At 38.8% G+C, this 21,638-nt stretch overlaps 2 protein-coding genes across 3 annotated transcripts; both read right to left on the bottom strand.

The window, feature by feature from the left end:
* Positions 1 to 1,090: 1,090 nt before the first annotated feature.
* On the bottom strand, positions 1,091 to 10,642 carry LOC146522001 (uncharacterized). 2 transcript variants are annotated; one of them, XM_085150007.1, is made up of 6 exons: positions 10,291 to 10,642; positions 9,934 to 10,048; positions 8,973 to 9,067; positions 8,743 to 8,843; positions 7,690 to 7,845; positions 1,091 to 7,605 (listed from the first exon to the last, which is right to left on the bottom strand). In XM_085150007.1, exons 2-6 carry the CDS (start codon positions 9,969 to 9,971, stop codon positions 7,150 to 7,152), a joined length of 846 nt encoding a protein of 281 aa, XP_085006133.1. In that variant the 5' UTR covers positions 9,972 to 10,048; positions 10,291 to 10,642; the 3' UTR covers positions 1,091 to 7,149. The 2 variants fall into 2 exon arrangements, with proteins under 2 accessions (XP_085006133.1, XP_085006123.1); XM_085149997.1 differs by having other exon boundaries at positions 10,407 to 10,642.
* A 2,857-nt stretch (positions 10,643 to 13,499) lies between these two features.
* LOC146522000 (ubiquitin carboxyl-terminal hydrolase 47) lies at positions 13,500 to 18,593 on the bottom strand (the record flags this gene model as incomplete). Its single annotated transcript, XM_085147608.1, has 10 exons — positions 13,500 to 13,887; positions 13,974 to 14,005; positions 14,689 to 14,726; positions 14,828 to 14,956; positions 16,027 to 16,155; positions 16,242 to 16,337; positions 17,069 to 17,194; positions 17,265 to 17,335; positions 17,434 to 17,546; positions 18,484 to 18,593. Coding segments are annotated over 10 exons (1,101 nt in total), but the record flags the coding sequence as incomplete, so codon positions are not given.
* Positions 18,594 to 21,638: the final 3,045 nt, after the last annotated feature.

Raw genomic sequence — 21,638 nt, 5'->3', positions numbered from 1 at the left:
AATGTAAATAGATATTCCCTCCCCTGGTTGTGTTACACCAGAGCCATAACTTTAAAGAAATGGAAATGTTGGATGCATTAGTGACACAAGCTGATATAGTAATCTACTGAATCCTTTCAGTAGCATGATAGCACTGTGATTTGGTTTGATCCTTAATTGTTATTGTTTGTTCTTATTTGAATGTCTAGAAAAAATCACACATCCATCCATTCACCTCATTGCCATAATAAACCTTTAAGAATGGCTTTCTGGATCTTGTCTTTAAATATGCACACCACATCAGATGTCTGTGAGTCAGCACAACCAACATCAGTGTCGTTCCTTCATTGACATCCCCACATAACACAGAGTTAACCTATAAGGTGGCTGGGATAGAGTTTAATTCCTGGCCTGAATTGTTATCTCAGGATATGTTCACCAAAACAGTGGAGTATGAAGTCTTCTGATTGCAGGAACATTAAAAGATGACCAGACACCACATTGGCATAGATCATCAATAATAACAACATATATTGGCCATGTCCACAGCTCGACTGGCCATTGGGCATACTGGGCATTTGCCCGGTGGGCAGATGGTGATTTTTAATTTTTATGGGCCGATGTTGTTGTTGTTGTTGTCTGTAATGATACAAACAATGAAAGGTGGTGAACTGGCCAATTGGTCATGAACGACTCTGGGTTGGACCAATTATAGCCGAGGAGGTCGGATGCACCTTCCTGCTCTCTTGGGCAATGGCTCTAAAAGCAATCTTGTCACAGAAAAACAGAATAACATGGTATTGAGGTGAAAAGGAACACGATTTGTCCCGTACTTCAGCTAGAATAGAAAAAAGACAAAGCTGGAGTTATTCTGTGTTTTTATGCTGCACAGCTGCCTCTTCTTCCCTCATTCTCTCCCCCTCCCTCTTCTGTTGCTACTTCAATCATGAAACTGATCGATGATCAGCTGATCGGCTTTTCTCTCTTGTTTGTTTATCGCCCACTTTGCACCAGTAAGAGAAACCAGCGGAGGTCAAGCTAAACAACAACAGCATGTTTAAGCTTGATCAGCTGCTGTTAGAATTTATTTAATATTACTTTCTAGGACCAGCTGATGTTTGCTGGAGCCACAGCTGTAAAGCTGCTGGTCATGATGTTGGTTTGGTTATGTGGTGAGAGGGAAACATGAAGATGAAACCAGGAGATGTCCTTACTGAATCATCAGAGCTGAAAAGGTGATGAACAACCAGGTTTACCTTTTAGGTGACATGAATGAGTTGAAGTTATGAACTATTTCTGAGAGACAAATAACGCCAGGATCCTTTTCTACATAGCTGACAGCTGGTAACTGTGCAGGGGCGGGTCTAGCAAAGTTTTGCCATGGGGGCCAGGTAGGGCATGAACAGGGAAAGGGGGACACAAAGAAGTACTTTTCTTCCTTATTCTAATTTAAAATGTCTAGCTTTTAATAAATAATTAACTAAATCTTTCAACCAAAGTGGTCATCTGATGTAAAATGTATAGAAATCATATATATACCAACAAGACTGTACATCACTGTCACAACAGCGTTTGTTTTCATTCAAAGGCTTTATGGCTTTTCCTATAATACCTGGTCTCTATTCAAAATGTCCGGGCCGATTTTTTTGTCCCAGTCCAGCCCTGGGTCTGTTCGTTCAGCTGATGTAAACTATCCACCCTACAGTGTAAACATAATGTGTGGCAAAAGTAAACTATGCGATTTCTTATAACTCGATTTAAAACGATAGTGAAACTAAATTAGATATGGAACTTCCCTAACCGTCCAAACACATCTGTTGGTGTGGTTTTTTGATAAAGCCGCCATTGTAGGCTGATATAAGCTGCTACTGCTACTCTTTGTGAACAGCGATTTGGGACAACCCACCTAAAAGGAAAAAGCCATCTCAGTTATAAATTCAGCTCACACCTATTCTGACTTTAACATAACCTGAAGGAGCTCGTACCGCTCACACACGATCCAGACAAACAAAATGTGCAAGTACAGCTTGTCTGTTCTCTCACCTGCAGGGGAGATGGGGATTCTTAAGTTAAACCACTCCAAGAAGCAGCGGAAGACGGTCAGTGACCTGAAGAAAGGAGTGCTGAAGCTGTTTCCCAAGAAAGGTAAGCCTAAAATCTAAAACAGATCAAAAAGAAAAATTACTTCTTGAGTGATCACGTGGCTCTATTGTAAGCCTACATTCAGATGTCTTTGTCTACTTTATGAATCGTTTAAATTATATATTAAAAAAAACTACATGCAGTGTTTAATTTTATTGGTAAAAATAATATAGTTAAGAACGATTTAGTTTGGTGTCATTGTTATGTGAGGTATTTGTGTAGCACAATAATGCAACACACCAACTTCAACCACACATTCAAGTGGACATCTCAGTCTGAGTAAACATGTGAGCTCAAGCCAGCTCAGACAGGCTGTGTTAACAGATATGACCACAATTACAAACACGTTTCCTGTGTACTGTGTTGCTGTTTCAGTAAGTCGCACAAACTGTGTTGTTGAGGTTTTGTTTTTGTCTCCAGTTAATATTTTTATTACAGTTGAATTAAATGTTTTTCATACTTAGTTTAGTTTTAGTTGAGCAGTGGCCAAAGTCATGTGCTGTCTGAGTGCAACTTAAAAATAACAATCTTCAGTGATGTTCAGGAAACATGATAATTATTTGTGACATCTTTATATATTTAGTGAGGTTCCTCTCCCTCCTGTGTTGTGTGTGTAGGATATCTTATGGGTGAAGTTCGGCTGGTGGTCGCGGGGAAACCGCTGGATGATGACTCTGCATCTCTGTCTGAATATGGGATCAAACCTTCGTCTGTGGTGCAGATGGTGGCGAAGGTCCACGGTGGCTGATCATCATTGATGCACTCAACTGCATCCACAAGACTCACAGCAGGACTGAAATATGATACACCAAAGGACAAAATCCGTCATCTTTAACTGTTTCAAGACTTGTCCCATACCTGCTTAGAGTTCAGCACTAATTAATTATCATGAGCTGTAAATGATGAATAATTAGGATGTAATAATGTATTTTGTGTTTATTTTGTGCTTGTGTTTATTTCCCTGCTAAGCTGTGTAACTTGCTATTTGTTGGTATATCAAAAATAACTATGAATGTATATAATTTTTCCCAAGAAAGTCATATTGAGATATTTTTCCATCTTATTCAATAATAAAAGTTTTTTTTTCTTTTTTTACAGTCTGTGTTCTGAAAACTAATCTCAGTAGTCCATGCTACAGATTCCACACTGCTACACGCAGGCATTAAAAATCTGTTTGTCTCTAATAGGCACCACCTATCACTGCTCTAATTCACATACCTGATATACAGAGTAAAAACAAAAATAAATTTGAAGAAGAGCTGGCTGGTGGCTAAAGGTGAAAATGCAAACCGTGGGGTATATTCAGTCTGCTTGGGATCGGAACAGCATCCAGCTACAGCTCAGGACCGCTTCCTCATCAGTCTCTGCCATGACACCCAGCCACAGTTTCCTTTTGGACTGTTGGGTGCTGCCTTTAGATTGCAGTTGCCGTTAAGCAATATTATTACCACACCAGCTTCTGCTGGTGACTTATGCAGTATAGCAGTTCATCTACTAATCAGAAGGCTGGTGGTTCAAACCAAAGCAGACATAAATTTCCACTATTACCTACAGTGCATAAAATTAAGCTTTTGAGGCCTCACGGTCCTCTGATGTGAACATAAATGAAATCTGTGGGAGGATCTTAAACATGTTGATCTGTCTTTAACTGGGCAGACCTCATATCATAGTAAAGCCATTTATTACCTTCACAAATACATATTTTTGCCACTTTGCTGTTGTTTTGATTCTGTTGTCTTCAACACACTTCTCAATATGGCTTGGGTTTTCCCCTCGCGGCACCTTGACATTTGTTGCCTTTGTTTCCTTGATTGCGGCATCTACGTTGAATCCTTTTTCATTACTCAGCTCGTGCTGCGCTCAGTTGTGTCATTCTGTGATCTCTTTCCTCACTGCACTCCCAAAACAACCCCTTCTCCCTGCTGTAGCAGATTCTCAGTCCCTCTCTTTCAGCTGTCCTTTCAGTTTTCTCTGAATTATCACCATTCACCTGATATCCTTCTCAGGTTTAGAATGAGCAGTAAACACAGAAGCTGTTGTCTGCACACACAGGGAAATGCCCTAGATTGTTTTTTATTTATTCGTTATCACTTTCGGTTTCTCTCCACCAGCTACGAAAACTCATGCAACTGCAGATTAGCAGTCAGGATTATTTTGTACATTTTATTTTATGTAATCAGTGTTAGTTCTGCAGCGAGTCCAGGTTTAATATCTTATTTTGTGCATTTATGGGTTTTATCACTCTACTTTTGGAACCTTGCACCATGTAGCCAAAGTTGTGGAAAGTACCCGATCTACCAATCAGCTTCACTGGGCTGGCTTATCAACTGGATTTATTGTCTTATTTGGAGAGACTGAAATGGTTATTGTGTTACTTTTGCCATTGTGGTGTTATGAATGTGTATCAAACTGGATAAAAAAATGATATAATAATAAGATTACTGATGAATCCACTCATACCTATCATTTGGCACGACAACCAGGATGTGAAACAGCAAAAGAACCAAACCAAACATTGTTCTGGTTACATAACACACATTGGTGCGGGTGTATTAGGTAGTTTCCAGTTTTCATCTCAATGACAGCATCATGCCTGATAAAGTGATTCAACTCGAAACTGAGCTAGCAGGCATTATGATGAGCATTATTTATATGTTTGAAAGTTATTTTAATTTTCTGGTTTACACGTCATCTTCAGTTCCATATTTAAATCTTATTGCATATTTTCTGTAATACCCTTGATTCTGCTGAAAACCACAGCAATGCAGGAAATTTTCTTCTTTGTGCCACTTAACCAGTATTTAGGATAAAGGTGGATCTGTGGGGAATTTTGCCAGCAACCTATTCATGCTGGGAAAACAAGGCTTTAATTATGGCTTTAAATAACTGAAACTAGGTAAAATACACTATCTCATGGAATTAAACTGAAATGAAGGAATGCATACATAAAGTATATGCAGGTTCAACCATATTTCAGATTTATGAATAAATGAAAAGTTTCAGACTTGTTATGGTCCTTGTGACTTAAACTAAAAGCAGTATAGGCAAAAAAAAAATCACATGTGACAGCAAAATATCTCACCAACAAAAGCCAATAATGATTACATATGTCAAATCTGACCTCATGTTATAACCAGAGAAGGACATGAAACGCAGTATGGGAAATTACGTTACACGCAAAGAAAACAAAGCTCCAGCAGGCTGCTGTCTTTTTCCATCATTTCTTCTGCCAGGTATAGAGGTCTGTTTGGCGGCCCACACACTGGAGCATTGTGCAGATATTTGACTTGTTGTCACGCATTCAGTCTTCAGGCACACAAAACAAAACTTCACCTTACATTGAGGACAAACAGAGAGATTTGCAATGTGTCTGGCTGTGTTCCAACACTAAGCCACAGGTGAGTAAGGCATGGATGGAGGGACATGGACTCCCTTCACAGACTCAAAGGCAGTACTTTTAGAGACTGACTGCAGCATAGAGGTCGTGGATGCTTCCCTCAGACAATTTCAGCAGAATTCTGTATCATTTCTTAACGTATCATCTAATGAAACTGAATATTTATTTGTATGTTTCAGAACTGCATTGCAAGCATTTTAGTACAATGCCTCATACATAGAGGTCTGGGGTAGAGAAATAGAGAAATATTTGGGTGAAATTCATCTGGTCGTTGAAGGAAAGCCCCTGGACGACGACTCTGCGTCGCTGTCAGACTGTAAAATCAAGCCTAACTCTGTTGTGCAGATGGTGACCAAGGTTCACGGAGGCTGACTGAGCTCCATCGTCGAGCTCCAACCGTTTAATACAGGACAAGGACAAAAATGCTTTTGTACGCTGTTAAACCTGTGCAGTTATTTCAAGCTGTTTCTCAGGGTGTAAACAATTCATTGGCTACTTTTTTCTTTTTTCTCTTTTTTTGTTGTTGATAAATTGCGTGAGACACCAATTACAAATTGAAGAGTACAAACACCGGGGAAATTAAATGCTCTATCTCATTGGTGTCTGTGCTCAGAGCCAATGAGACGATTATAAATAATAAATCAGTCATGTTAGCAATATCATTAGCATTACAGGACACCAAGAAATGAGAAAATGTAAAGGCACGCGGAACAACCTCAAGAAAGTAAATAATGTACTGATTTTTATTATTTGTGCTTTGAATACCACTGTACTTGTCATGGACTGGATTGCACTTTTAGATTACTTATTTGCAAAAAGTTACGCAGGAAGTAAAATTCTGATTTGCTTTGTTTTAACTTGAATAAACTTTCTCAGAGGAGTCAGACTGTCATGTATATCATGTAAAATGATACATAAAAGTTTGATACTCATGAACAAAAACTGGTTTTACCGCCTGCAGCACAAAATGATAAAGTTTTTGTCTTCAACAAAAATATAGGCAAGTTGCTGTACTAGTTGTTAATGTGGTGCTTCTAAGTAAAATTCACTACACTGGGACCACATTTTTAGTAATATATTATCAAGGTAAACATTTGACATGACACTTGGCTCTATGCAATGACATGGCAGAAAGAAAAAAAACTTCACTGGCTTTTATTTAAAATGTTTTTGCAAACAACATTTTTACAATTTATTTAAATGAGCTTCACGTTTTACATCTTAACTTTTGGTTAGACCTAACAAAAAGAAAGAATGTGTGTTTAACTTCACATTTAAAATTTATTTTTGAGATTTTACAAATGGTAAATGGACTGATTCTTATATAGCGCTTTTGTACTCTCCCGGAGTACTCAAAGCGCTATATACAACATGCCTCATTCACCCATTCACACCCACTCATACAAGCACTTCTAATCACTTCTAAACTCAAGTGCAACTAATAAACATTCACACTCCGATGAACGCATCAGAGGGCAATTTGGGGTTAGTATCTTGCCCAAGGATCTTTGGCATGCAGACTGGGGGAACCAGGAATCAAACCACCAACCTTCCGATCAGTAGCTGATCTGCTCTACGACATGAGCCAACACCAAAACAAAGTGAAGTTTGATGGCCTTGTGTTGTTACTATTATTTCTTCTGCCATACAGGTATAGATGTCTGCCTGGGGGCCACTCCACTGGAGCAAGGTGCAGAAATGCCACTTGTTTTCATGCATTCAGTGAAGATCTTCAGGCACACAAAACAAAACTTCACCTTACATCGAGGACAAACAAGAGATTTACAGTGCCTTTTGCTGTGCTCCACCAGTAACCCACAGGTGGGACAGGCACGGACAGAAGGACACCCGTTGACACCCTTGACTGAATCAAAGATGATATCTGGGCATTCTTTTAGCGTCTTTAGTGACTGGTTGCAGCAGCCACGATTTCCACAGCGGTCTTTCCGAGGCCGTGCACCTTTCCACTCCTTCAAACACTGCCAGCAGAATTCAAAGGTCTGTCCTTTTACTGATGTGCACACTTTACAGAGGACATTCAAATATGATTCGTTCTCTCTCGTCACAGAGGATCCGCATCCAGGACACTACATGGAAACAACAGAATGACATTTAACACTAATAACAAATTTGCATTTACAGCAAATATAATATGTTAATGAGAAACTTACAAATCTGATGATAAGCATCTGCCTGGCAGCGTTGAATTCCAGGGTTTTTCTGAAGTACTCAGTTTCTTCAGGGGTCAAAAGACCCATTTTACAAACCTCTGCCAAAGTCCACTCAGCACTGCAACCAGACCCACCACACACAAACCTGCTTTCACCCTTTATTGGAATAATGAGACGTAAAAGGATTATTAGACTCACATGTTGGAAACAAAACACAAAACAATTTGATGAACTGGATTTTTGTTGTTTCAGTTAAACGTACATTATTAAAACATTATTAAAACAATAAATACCATATTGTGGGTAAGACTTGCTCTGTAATTCATTAACTTATTAGCTAATAAAAGAAATTATATAATAAGCAATTTTTTTCATGTAGCTAATAACTGCATTGTTAGATATGCAATGGTTTGATAAAACACTGAAAAGGTCACAGCTGGACAAGCACAGGCATAATTCAACGCTGCACTGAAGTCTAAAGGCTATGATAAAATTTACAGGTTTCAGGTTAAGATTTTTGATACAGGCTTTTATGGCATTCATTAGGTGCTCGTTTAGTTTTTATACTTTTTTTCCAAAACCTTGTGACATGCAAAAGAATAAAATGATTTTTTAAAGGATAAAAAGTGGCTGTAAGGTTGTTTAGAAGAGCACCATTTAAACCCAGGGAGAGTCTATCAGTCTCTTAGATGTGTGATTTCTTGAAGTGCCTCACAGGTTGTAGTTCAACTCGAGGTGATTATAGGCCCTAAAATGTTGTGTAAACACTGTTGAGTGATGTGTCTGAAGACCAAAGAGCGCTTGCAGTGTATTATGTTTAAAATAAGATGTGATAATAGATCAGGTATTATTTTCATCACTTACACACGTGTGTACTCGTATGTTGTGGTAGGATTAAAAATATTATCAAGGTTAATTTAATATCTAATTTATCCCAAAATCAGAAACCTGGCACCACGCCCGATGCCTTCTGCTTTTATTTATTTAGGTACACTGTTATTTATGCTGACTTTACTTTATCTATTTTAACAAAGTCAACCTTTCGTGGCCTACCTGGTCCAACAACCTGCGACACCAGTTGGTGAGAGAGGTCGGGGTCACAGCGTGACCACAGGACATCTGAGCTCTGAGAGATTTGAAGCCTTCATACAAAACTGAGAACAATCACACACAAATTCAAGAATAAATGTTTTGTGACATTGGTTTATGTGAGTTGGTTAAAAGGATTTTCACCGTTATTATTGTAATAATTCTCATTATTGCTGCACCCAAGTAATACTTACAGTCCAAATCATCCTCTCTATCCACAAATGTAAATGTCAAGTCGAGAGGGTTGTAACGCTTCTCCTGTTTTGTTATAGTATTTGAGGCCACCAGTCTGCGAAACAGTAACAGAGCACAGTGTCACTTCAAAGACACTCCCCCCCCCCCCCCCCCCCCCCGAGTTTCAGTTGTGTGTGCGTGTATTTCGATTTCGGGAAAAGAACACTTCAAATAAGTTACAGTCGGGGCTGGAATGGGACAAAAAACGACAAAAAAAAGGCATTGAGTTATTGACACAGGTTTTAATCAGATTGGTGTTGCTGGGTTATTTCTCAGTTACACTGAAATGCAGTATATTATGATTTAAAGCCACACTTCGGCTTTTAGTGAGATCCTTGAATCTTCCTAATGACATCTCTCCAGCTCTTTAATTCTTCCCTTTTTAACAGCACCCCTGCAGATAATATCTCTGTTCTTTTGACATATTTTGTACATCTATTTTTAGTTCTTTTTTATTTTTCGGTTTCAGTTTCTCAGCTCCATCTTTTCAGAACTTTTTTCCACACTAAACTCAAGCGCCGGAGCGCGCAGGGAAGGTAGGGGAGGTCCCGGTTGCGTAAAGAGAATTTATTGGACGACACAGTGTCGGTATTGAAAATAAACGAATGGGCTGCTCATACTTCGGGGGCCCTTGAACTGATCCATCGCCCTGCCTGTGAAATTCCCGGTGTGCCAAATTACCACTCCAGCCCTGGTAACAGTAAGTTCTGAACTTTCAGTACTATGTTTTTAATGACAGGCTTTATGTTTTAGGATCACTGTGATGTCAGACCGTCAGACTCTAAATGATCGAAGTAAAGAGCGAACTCTCCGGTCCGCAGTTTCTAACCATAACAAAAAGTCGTTACCAGTGAAATCAGACTATTGAACATGTAACCAAAAGTAACACGCGCATGAGTGAGTGAATACGCTGAGTGTTACCTGTGCGGGAGACCGGCCAGGTAGGTGAATAAGGCCATCGTCGATCCTGCTGCGGGACACGCACGGTGCAGTCAAAAGACGTGTGGCGCCGCGATGAGCCTAGTAACAGCTGACTCTGAGTGACGTCAACACAAACGTGTGGCCGGATTTGTTTATTATATACAGTTTAATGTGCAAGCTATTACTAAAACATTAAAAGGGGAACAGACAGCAGGCCTATGAATAAACAACAATGACGACAAACTATCAAACCAACAAAGTGAACCTAACATTACGTTAAAATTAATCATAAAGAAAGAAAGTGATTTCTTTTAACGATACTAATGATAGTGAAACTAAATTAGATATAGAACTTACCTAACATTGGATTCCTAAAGGATCTTTTCGTATGTTTGTCTGATAAAGCGTTTGTTATGAGGTGAACAACTATTTAGAGACAGCCCATCTCAGTGACTAATACGCTCTCAACTCACCTGACTTTAACAGAACCCAAAGGAGCTCCTCAGCCTCACACACGATCCAGACAAACACAATGTGCAAGTACAGCTTGTCCGTCCGCTCACCTGCAGGTGAGGTGGGGATTATCAAATTAAATCACTCCAAAAAGCAGCAGAAGACCGTGAAAGACTTGAAGATGAAAGCAGCGCAACTGTTTCCAAAGAAAGGTAAGCCCAAAAACTCAAAACAGATCGAAAGAGAAACTGTGGAGAAGAAATAGCTGACGAGTAGTGAAGCTATGTGTCGAGCGATTGTGTTGCAATCTAATGAAAATCAAGTGACACAAATAACACAGACTCATTCAAATGTTCTAATTTATTTCATGAATCTTATATCTTTTTTAAACTGTATCAAGCGTTTATTGTCAAAAAAGAACACTAGAACAAAGAACATAATTGGTGTTCATTATGTTCCGTGTCAGTTACAGTTTGTTTTATTGTTATGTGAGGTCTTTGTGTCGTGCAAAAATCACGAAGCACAATAATACGACACAACTTCAAACACACATTCAACTGGATATCTCAGTGTTATTGTGTTTTCGTCGCACAAACTGTGAGAGCACACTTTGGTTTATGAAGCAGGTGAAATAGATGTTTTTCACACTTAGTTTACTTTTAGTTGAGCAGTGGCCACAGTCATGCTGTCTGAGTGCAGCTTAAAAATAACAATCTTCAGTGGTGTTCAGAGACATGATATAATTATTTGTGACATCTTTATATATTTAGTGAGGTTCTCTCTCTCCTTGTGTGTAGGATATCTTATGGCTGAATTCCGGCTGATTGTCTCAGGAAAGCCGCTGGACGATGACTCGGCATCTCTGTCGGAGTATGGGATCAAACCCTCCTCTGTGGTGCAGATGGTGGCGAAGGTCCACGGAGGCTGACAGATATCATCATCGATGCACAGCAGGACTGAAATATGATACACCAAAGGACAAAATGCATCATCTTTGCTAGCTGGGACTAAACTGTGTCATCTTTGGGTCTTCTTTTACATTTTAAGACTTTTATCAAATCTATTTAGAGTTCAGTAAGTATCAAAGATTGTAAATGATGATTAATTAGTGTGTAAATAAGTGTTCCCAAGAAAGTTATATTGAAGTCATTTGTTTATTTTTCCAGCCTTTTTTAATCTTTTAGAGTAGCTTTCCTTGTTTCACAGTTCAAAACAATCTTAGATCAGATCTTAGATGGCCTTAGATCAGCACCATGCTTTTTACAACAGATTCTTTGTCTGAAACAATCTGTTGTAGTTGGCTTCCAGTTGAACAGAGTTGCATCCTCTCCATTCACTTCAGTTAACTGTTTTTCTCAGCAATGTTGGATTCTGGGAATGCAAAGAGAAAACTGATTTAGCTATGATGCAGGATAATGTTTGCAATGAAAAAACTCGGGAACAGCCACAAATACAAAATGATATTCTCTTGATACCATTCCATCCAACGTTGTTAAACTGGAGAAAGGCATGTGATTTTCCAGTTTAGTCAAATGATCCAAATCTATTGGGACTTTATCCACGTATTATAAAATGAACATTAAAATTAGTAAAGACATATCTTTAGACATATATAGTAATTAACAAAGGGTTAGAGAGCATATGTGAGATTTCTAGTAAACAGTGCATGTTTAGGCTTTCTGATTTTAATGATTGTTGTCTATATCATGTATCATGTTGCATCTCAGCTGCTTTTAAAAGGGAAAGGGAAGGTGGGGGAGTAAAATCGTATTAAAAACATGAATATTTTCAGTTATTCGGGGGGGAAATGAAAAAGTTAAATGGGAAGCTATACTAAATTTTTTGTTTTTTTTGTTTCTTTTTACAACATTCACTAATCTACATGTTCACAGTGAATATGTAGATTAGTGTATGTTGTTAGTGTGGACTGAAAAGAAGCACTTGATGCAGCAGTGACTGTAGATCAGGAGGACTTAGTGCACCACAGTGAGGCTGAAAACATGGTGTGGTGTGTTTCTGATCAGAAAGTGATAAGGAATAATATTAAATGTGTACGATATAGACATTTTGTATATTAGTCAGCAACTGTATAAGTGACTTACAAATTAAATCTGAGTAGTCCACATACACAACAAATTCCACACTGCAACATGCAGGCAACATGGTATTAGAAAAGCTGACTGTCTCTAACTAGCAGCACCTTTAATTGCTCTAATTCACACACCTGATATACAGAGTAAACGATTAGAAAGTAAATATGAAGAAGGCCCACCTGGTGGCTGAAGGTGGCTAAAGGTGAAAATACAAGGCACCTTTCACAAGAGATTTTGATGATGAGAGAACATCTGACAGCAGCAGCTCAGTCTCTACCATGACACTCAGCTACATTTTGCTTTTGGACTGTTGGACGTTGGTTTGGATGGTGAGCTCTAAAAATTAAGGCAGGACACTGCAATTAATATTGTCTGCAACAGGATTCAGAAACTGGAAGACAATGTGCAGAATATCAAATGAAAGGTTGTCAGTGTTTCTAAGTAGCCTATTGGCTATGTCAATATACCGCTCTTACAGCTGATGGTCTTTGTGGTTTTAGGTAACAACAGTAGGTAATAAACTTACTTTTACAGTTTCTATCATGTAATATTAAAGCCAGAAATATATAAGTAAATATATAAGTTGCTAAATATTAATAATGAAAGATTACATAACAATAACCATTCTAGTTACATTATTGGATCACTGCCTCCTTCTGGGTGAACTTTAAATTGCACGTCAAACAAATATTTGATATTTTTCTGTCACTATCACTCACTATGAAGTGAGACCCTTTATTTATTTGGAAAATTATTTTTTTTTTAATTTTGGGGAAAACTTTATGATTAAAACAGTTATTATTTAATCGTTTATTGCTAATGAAATCTTGGTATTGCATGTCATGGCTGTTTTTGTGCGTCAGAATTTACAGTGACAATGTGAAAAATACAATTTTGATGCCTGAATTTCTTCCATGGTGATTAAAATTCATCAACATCATCATGATCATCACCACAGCACCTTCTTTGAGCTGCACACTTCAAACAACTGATTTTACAATTATTTAAATGGCTTCTACAAAGTTGCGTTCATAACAGCGACCATAGTTATCTGTGAAATTTAACATTGTCATTGCTCCCTTGACAAAAGTGGTTCTGTTACAAGCTGAAATTTTCAAAACCATAAACTCTGGTGACTTTCTTCCTCTCCATCAGTTTCTGCTTAGAGCTGTGAGTATCATTGCAAGTATTACAATTAAGGCCAAAAAACCAGTGATGAAAGTAATCAAAAAAGTATTCTTCTTTATCTCTGAACTCTTGCCAGGTTGCAGGGCATCATCGTGGATGTTGTTTTCTCCAGATTTCTTTATGTATTCATGCACTCTTCTTTTCTTTGGTTCATCCTTTTCCCCCACTCTTCTCCTGGTCCTCTGTTGTTCTTTCAATTCCTCTGGCTCTCTATCCGAGGCTTCACAAAAGACACAGTAATTATTTGTCAGTGTTGAATGAACTTCTTAAACGATTTCTTGATGTTCAGTAGTTTTGTCATCTTACCTCTGTACATGACCAGATATGCAGTCCTGGAACTGTCGAACCATCATTTTGAATTTCACACAGAGCAAGAAGGAAATTCAACAATGTTCAGTAATCCATCAGTCATACATGCTTATTAAAGACATTAAAGTGCCCCAACAAGTGGTAAAAATAACTGCCTGTCACGGCAGGGTACGTCGGTGTGTTTTGTAAACGGACCCAAATGCAGACACTGAAAGAGGAACTGTAGTCTTTAAACAAAGATGAGCCTTTATTAGGGCTGATGACGACAAGTGCAAACAACATGAACAGTGACGAGAACTAAACTAACGCCTAAACTGGAAAAAACTCAAACTTACTATGAAAACGGTGATAACTATGAAACAACAATGACAACTATGAATACTATGAATACAAAGACGAGACATGTAAGGTAAAAAGATGACCTGACAATGAACAAAGGAAGACAGAGGACTTAAATACACACAGGATGTTATCAGGGGAAATGGAAGTACATAGAAACAGCTGAGACACACAAGACTCTTTCAAAATAAACCAGGAAACACTGAGAAAATAACAATAATCAAAGAATAAAACTAAAACACACAAAACACTCGGTCGCAAAACCACTGGGGAAAAAAAATCATTTTGTGAAGGTTTAGTAAATAAAGCTCACAAACAGCTCTAGATGTAAACTGTCTGCTGTGTCAGACTTGTTAAACAAAATTAAACTTACTTGTATGTCTTGGTTTTTGCAAACAGCTGTTCTTCAGCCTGCACACATCAACAAAAACAAGATTAACATTAAAATGAGTTGTAACACTTTCTGTAGGTTTTAAATATGACCCATATTTCAGTTCTATTTAATCAGTCACCTTTGTCACATTACAGTCCTCACAGTCATACCAGGTGTGGTCCTCCCTGAACAGCACAGTGGCTGTGTAGTGTCCACCTCTCAGACTGCCCATGTGATTCACTATCCCGTACACTTTGTACTTTTTGCCCTACAACAGAGCACGCAGTCAGACATAAGAACATATAAAATTACTGCAAAAAGTAAGGAAATCTGTGTTTGACTGATTATTTTTTTGCCCTAACAATGCTTCTTGGTAATAAATGTCAGCGTTTGGTACCCCAGGTACCAGATTCTCAGCACCTGTGAGCATGGACCTTGCTGCAGTGGTCAATTTGTGTCTGACAAACCTCCTGGTGGTCAGTAAGTGTCCCAAGAAGATGACACCAAGAGAAGACCATTTCCTCATACTGTCAGCTCATAGATGGTCTTCTATAGATTTGCAGTCATATTTGGTGGAGGCAGTGTAATGGTGTGGGGGCGTCATCTTCCTCAGTGGAAAAACTTGCGGAGGCAATCTCAATGAAATATCGAGATGAGATTCTGACACCAGTAGCAATCCCATATCACCACAGTCTGGAGCTGAACTCTTTCTTCCAAGATGACATGCTCGCTCCCACAGAGTGGGGTTTATTAGAGACTACCTCTAAAGTTTAGGAGTGGAGAGGATGGGATGGCCTTCCGCAGTCCTGACCTCAACCCCACTGAACACTTGTGGGATCAGCTTGGTCCTGCTTTTCCTGTCAGAATGACCAACATGACTTGTGACACTTGCAGTTTTAGAAACCAAGCTGGTGTCCAGCATGAGGAGGAGGTCTCAGGCTGTTGTGGCTGTGTATGGTTCTTCCATATGCTACTAAGGCCCCTGCTTGTTAAATTAATAAAAACTTCAATTGCCAGTATTTCTTATTTCTTCAGCCTTCCTTCACCCAAACTAATAAACAACACCAAGCAAGAGTCATTAGCAGAGTAAACTGTTTGGCATTGACAGAGAAGATCTGGCAAGTTTTTCATGGGTGTAACTGCTGCTCACCCTACAAATGCATTTCCTTACAAATGTGGGAGCATTTAAAGGAGAAATAAACAGGCTTTCCAACAGATATAAGATTAATTGCCAGTTACAACAAAGAAACAATTGACCAAACACAAATTTCCTTAGTTTTGTTCTAAGTTTATAGAAACAAAAACATAAGAGCAGGTTTCAGAGTGAATTCTCCTTACATTTGTTGTCATTTCAGATGCCACAGTGACACAGCAGTCGGACTTGAAATCTGACATGGTGTAGTAGTCAAAGTCAAATCTCTTCAGGAGTAGAATCAAGATGTGAGGAAACTTCACCATCTCACATTTCTAAAAACCACAAGAGAGATGATTACACACAGCAGAGTTTGACTAACAGACTCTGCTTTAAAATAAAAAAAAACTAAGAAACTCACAGTGGTTGCTTCTGTTTTCTTCTCACATTCTCCACAGTACACCACGTTGTCTCCACTGTATGACTTGGTTTGAAAAATCTTTTCAAATCCTCCTTCCTGCACAAACACACATGTTGCAATTTTTTAAAAAAGAAGGGGGGGGGCAGAAATTAAGCTCTTAAAGAAAGAGTTGGTTACAGAAACCAACTAGTAAAACACTTTTACATACACAACTGAAAAGCTTTCATGCACACTAGTAAAGCGTGCTCATTGTAACCCCCATACTCAGGCCTGACATGGTCTTGGGAGTGTGAGGAGTCTAAGCAAGTCACGCTGCTGGAGTTGATGGTCCCACAGGAGGACTGAGTGGAGGAAGCCCAGGAAAGAAACTGGACAAAATACTTTGTAGACTTAGACAATTTTGGAGGCAAGGGTGGAAAGCACCCAGTGAGCCCATGGAGGTGGGTGGCGTGTTGGGGGCTTTGCAAGTCAGTATATACACTGAGTAGTCCTAGTGCTCTTGGGGATCTGTAGACTGTGAAGGAGGAAAGCTGTCAAGTGAATGATTCCCAATAGCTCTGGTTGAAGAATGGTGTTATGCAGTAGAGCATGCTACCTGGACGCAAGTCAGGGCCTGATCCGCATGGCTGGGTCACCGAGGAGAAGGTGTCTGATATTAAGACCTGAAACACCTGATGAGCCCGGGAACATCACTGATGATGTATCCAGATTACACCATAGTGTATGTTAGAATAAACATATTTTCTGTACCAATGACAGAATTATCTCTTCATTAACTCAAAAACAGTATGACCAGGGGTGCAGTCTGAGCCCTGGCTGCTGCTTACCATGCTGTATGTTTCATCAGGGTTGTCTCTCATTGACAGTGGAAGAGTCCAGAAAGGATTTGCCTCTTCATTGATGACGTGGCCTTTGGAGCATTTTGTTGTGTACGTCAGCTGATCCTCAAAAAGCTTTAACACAGAAATATCAGTTAGAAAACATTCTGGTTTCTCAATGTTATTTGAAGGGTATGATTCTCACCTCAGAGACACGGGGGCTGACCTTACATAAAATCAGATCTAGGCAGTCAGCAGCATCACGCTGCTGAGAAACTGAAAATTATATGTAAATGTTATTCAGCACAGCCACTATGTGACCTTTTCTTTTCGTTTACCTTTGATATTTATGTTTTACCAACTGGTCATCTCACCGTTATGGATCTCCAAAGTTTTTGTTATCTTTTCTGTTCCACATGTTCCTTTCTTCAGACGTTCAAAGATGTTTCTCAGCTCTTGGTCTATTTTCTGTGATTCTGGGTCCAACCTTCAGGAAAACAGTTATTTCTTACTTAATAATGACTTTTTATGGTCCATTCACCATGTTGTTATTATTTTATCTAATTTCAAATACAGGCTTGTGACCAAGAACAATGTTATTCAGTCATTTGATTTCTTTCCTTTCTGACAAAATAATTCTAAATGAAACTTTGACTGATTTGACACCCTATTAATAACTCAAGGGGCTTCCTAAATTTACATTTTTCTTCAAATATATTAGGAGGTACAATGCATATCCTAAAAAAAGAAAAAAAATCCTGCCTCTATTAAACCAAGAGTTGCATTCATGGGGACTGAAGACTACGAGTTTGAAGACCAAAGAAATCCAACTCTGTAAGACCTCTAGAGTCAACTCCTTATTTGTGACTGGGGTCAGAAGATCAGGTTTACATTTGCTGATAACACCAGACTGTCATAAAGAACTATCAGAACAAACGTTTTCTTTCAGTATAGCAGTTGGTTGAGAGTAATATGATTCCTAAAAATAATTCTCAAACCAAAGAATATTTATTCTGTGTGACATTTTCTAAATATGAAGAAAGTTTAACATGACCAGAAATCTTGTAATAACATATCTGAGCTTATAAAACTCAGGGCCTGATGAATCAAAATAATTCTCAGTGGCATAAACGCTTCAATTTTGTTCACTTTCAGTTCAATTCGATTGTTGCTATATGAGCAAGCACTTGGCGACAGTGGGAAATAAAATAATAAATAAAGGAGGATTGAGGATCACCTGATCCAGTCCTAACTACAAGCTATGACATAAAAGAAAGTTTTAAGCCTAATCTTAAAAGAAGAGATTGTGTTTGTCCCCTGAAACCAAACTGGAAGCTGGTTCCACAGAAGAGGGGTATATTTGTTTGTTTATTTGTTTCTAATTAGCATCAGATGTGAAATGTAAGCAATCTAAAATCTCCCACCTGTCATGAATCTCAGGTGTCATGAAGAAAACTTGCATTATGCTGTTGAGATAACATGTGGCTCCTTGATTTTTCAGGCCATGAAATTTCTTCTGCTGGATTCCTTTGGGGGGAAAAGAAAGAAAAAAATAGCATAATTTTTATAAATTTTTAAATTTGTATAACAGATTAGGCTCTCAGCGAAGGCGGTCGCACTTTCTCCTCTCCTGCCCTTATCTTCCCTGCTTAGCTTCTTATGTCCTTATCTTGTCTTGTGTTTTTACTTTTCCCTGGAACACTCTCTCACAGTCTGTTCTCTAAAACCTAAAAGAGGAATTATGAATTTGATCAACTGGTCTCTTAATGCAATTGACACCCCTTCTCAACGAGAAGTCTGGGCTCGGGTGAGCCTGACTGCTGAAGATATCTACCTATTCGGACCCATGATAACAGGGTTCTTGCTGATCGGAGCTGGCTTGGCCCTGGCTTATCGAAGAATTAAGGAAGCGGAACCGGCTGTTCAAACCCCCACAAGGCTGCCCGCTGGGATTGAAACGATGGGACAAGGCGTGAGTTTCTCAAAATGGGCTCATTGAGTGCAGCACGGAGAAGATCTTGGAGAACGCACGGCTGCCGTGAATACTCAGAACAAGACCTCTGAGTGAAAAACTGGATTACATCTCGGAAGGGCTAGCTCGAATAACACCTTTGGGCGCAAATTCGATCAAATCTTGGGGAAGTGCACTGCGGTCGTGAGTTCTCAGAATCGTCTCTTTGAGCAAAAAGAATGACAACATCATGGAACGTAAGTTTGGATAACATCATAGAAAGCTCACGGCTCTCCAACGGGAGATTGAGAGACCAGTGTTGGACTGTAGAACAGCTTTGAAATTCATATGAGTTGTTCCCACTAAAGTAAAAACCATCATCACTTCATGCGGAGACCCCTTCGGCGCCAGCTGCGGCCTCAAGGCTGGAGCTGAACAAAACACCCCGATAACGACTGTGTTTAGACTGTTCCCCCCATTCCATGCAAGGCCACCTGGGTTGGCTGGAAGACTGTTTACTTAGCCTGGCGGGGCGAAGGACACTGTCTCAGCTGAACTCTGGACACACACACACATACACACATACACTGATATGCACACACTCATCCCCCCTCCCTTTCCAAACGCCTTCGATGCTTGTGCCCTACCGGGGAAGATGGCAGTCGACTGGACCAGTGCAGACATGCTGCAGGACCGGATGCGCTGTCTACTCCGGCTCTCTCTTACCCTTTACCCGCCCCTGTTGCTTGTCTTGTGTTTCTATAGAAACACAAGACAAGCAACAGGGGTGGGTAAAGGGGCACATGACTATCAATACACCATATATGGTGTATTGATAGTCATGTGCTTTTTGTGCTGAGGTGTTTTTTCTGTTCTCCCACTAGGAGCTCAGTCTGAGTGGAGTTTTTTTTTCTCCTCCTCTTACCTCATGTTATGTATTTTCCTTGTTTTTTTCCTATCAGCCTACCTTTCTGACATGTCTCCCCAATGTGTTGTTTGTGTAAAGTTGGTCAGAAGGTTCCTTTGTAAGTGCGCATGCGCCATTAGCGTGCTGCCTGCTGTAACCCTACTTTCCTTCGGGATTAATAAAGATTGATCTGATTCTGGTTCTGATAAACAGGCCAAACTTCTTCATTCATTTTCTAATTTTACTGTCATCAAATTCACATTTTACATGCTAACTGAGGCCTTTAGAGACGTAGCTCTTGGAAGTTTATATGGACCTCAAATTTTTGGATATGCCGTAAAAACCGTAAAAAAAAAAATCCTAAAAAACAGTAATATTCTGGCAGCTGGGGAACCAAAATAATACCAGAAAATAACAGAAAATAACTTTCTCATGAAAATACGGTTATTTTCAGTAATGACAATACAGTTTGTTGGCATAATTTTACATGGGATTCTGCCTTTTTCAAGTGCTTTTAAACATTAAATTAGGAACATTTTAATGTGATCAAACAATTAAATTACCTATAAACAAGGTCAATGAATGCGGCAATATGAATAATAATACTTAAATGTACAGAAATATACAGTTAACAGTTGGTTTAAATAATAATGGATTGCATTCATATAGCGCTTTTTGAGACCCTCAAAGCGCTTTACAATTCCACTTTATAATTCCCCTCTGGCCATCACCAGTAGGTGGTAGGTGAAGTGTCTTGCCTAAGGACACAACGACCGAGAATGTCCGAGCCGGAACTCGAACCGGGAACCTTCAAGGCGAACTGCCAACACTTGAGCCACGATCGCCCTAAATAACAATAATAATAATAATTATTTGATGTAAAAAAAAAAAGTTTATAAGAATCATTTTATATATTTTTCCATAGCATTACATTTGAATTTAACAGTTCAATCTTTCAAATAACGGACAAATATTGGTGAAATTGTGATGCATTTGTGAATGTATTTTAACAATCTAAATATGCATATGTACAGACAGATATATTTTAAAAACAAGAAATTGATGTTTTATTACATTTACAGTGATTTTACGTTAATTTACATTTGAAATGTAAAATCACAGTCTATTTATGTAAATTTAATAATATTCTAGAAGAACAGTACAAAACTGTAAAATACACAGTAAAATACTTTTATTTATTTATTTATTTATTTATTACAATTTTTTTACAGTATAGGCATTGCGTTAACACATGCCTGAAAACTCCAGACCAGCAAACTGACAGAGCTTTTGCTTTTATAGAAGTGTGAACACTTACTGATGATCAGTTATTCAAGTATTTTTGATTACCATGGAAGTAATGAGGTTGTACTTAGTTTTTCAAACCCTTCTTTCGGCGTTTTGCCTTAATTTTTGACCACTAATGACATGCCGTAAAATGTCATCTTTTGTTGTTTATCTGAGGCTGTATTTACCTGATCTTAAGACCTGATTATTTTTAAAATGTCTGGATGCATAAAACCTCAAAAGTGACAGAGGGTGGGCTTTCTTTTTTACCATAACTACACCTAATCCACTGAAAGACTAGGTCACAACTATGGATTCATTGTCTCGTTTGTGGAGTAACTTGTGTGGTTTCTAAATCTGAATTTAACATTTAAATGTAGTTGTTTTTTAAATGGTAATAATACCATTACGACTGACAAACTGCTTTTAAGACA

This window comes from Neolamprologus multifasciatus, chromosome 3 (genome assembly GCF_963576455.1).
Source record: "Neolamprologus multifasciatus chromosome 3, fNeoMul1.2, whole genome shotgun sequence".
Classification (NCBI taxonomy): Eukaryota; Metazoa; Chordata; class Actinopteri; order Cichliformes; family Cichlidae; genus Neolamprologus; species Neolamprologus multifasciatus.
Note: the sequence above shows the minus strand (reverse complement) of the source record. Positions and strands in the feature narration are given on the sequence as shown.

What these genes read in the sequence shown, in the direction of transcription:
- LOC146522001 (XM_085150007.1), bottom strand. Translation starts at nt 9,971, where the DNA reads ATGGCCTTATTCACCTACCTGGCCGGTCTCCCGCACAG. An exon ending in GTCGCAGGTTGTTGGACCAG is followed by an intron (nt 7,846 to 8,742) that starts GTAGGCCACGAA and finishes ATTCCAATAAAG; the next exon opens with GGTGAAAGCAGGTTTGTGTG. An exon ending in AGATGCTTATCATCAGATTT is followed by an intron (nt 7,606 to 7,689) that starts GTAAGTTTCTCA and finishes GTTTCCATGTAG; the next exon opens with TGTCCTGGATGCGGATCCTC.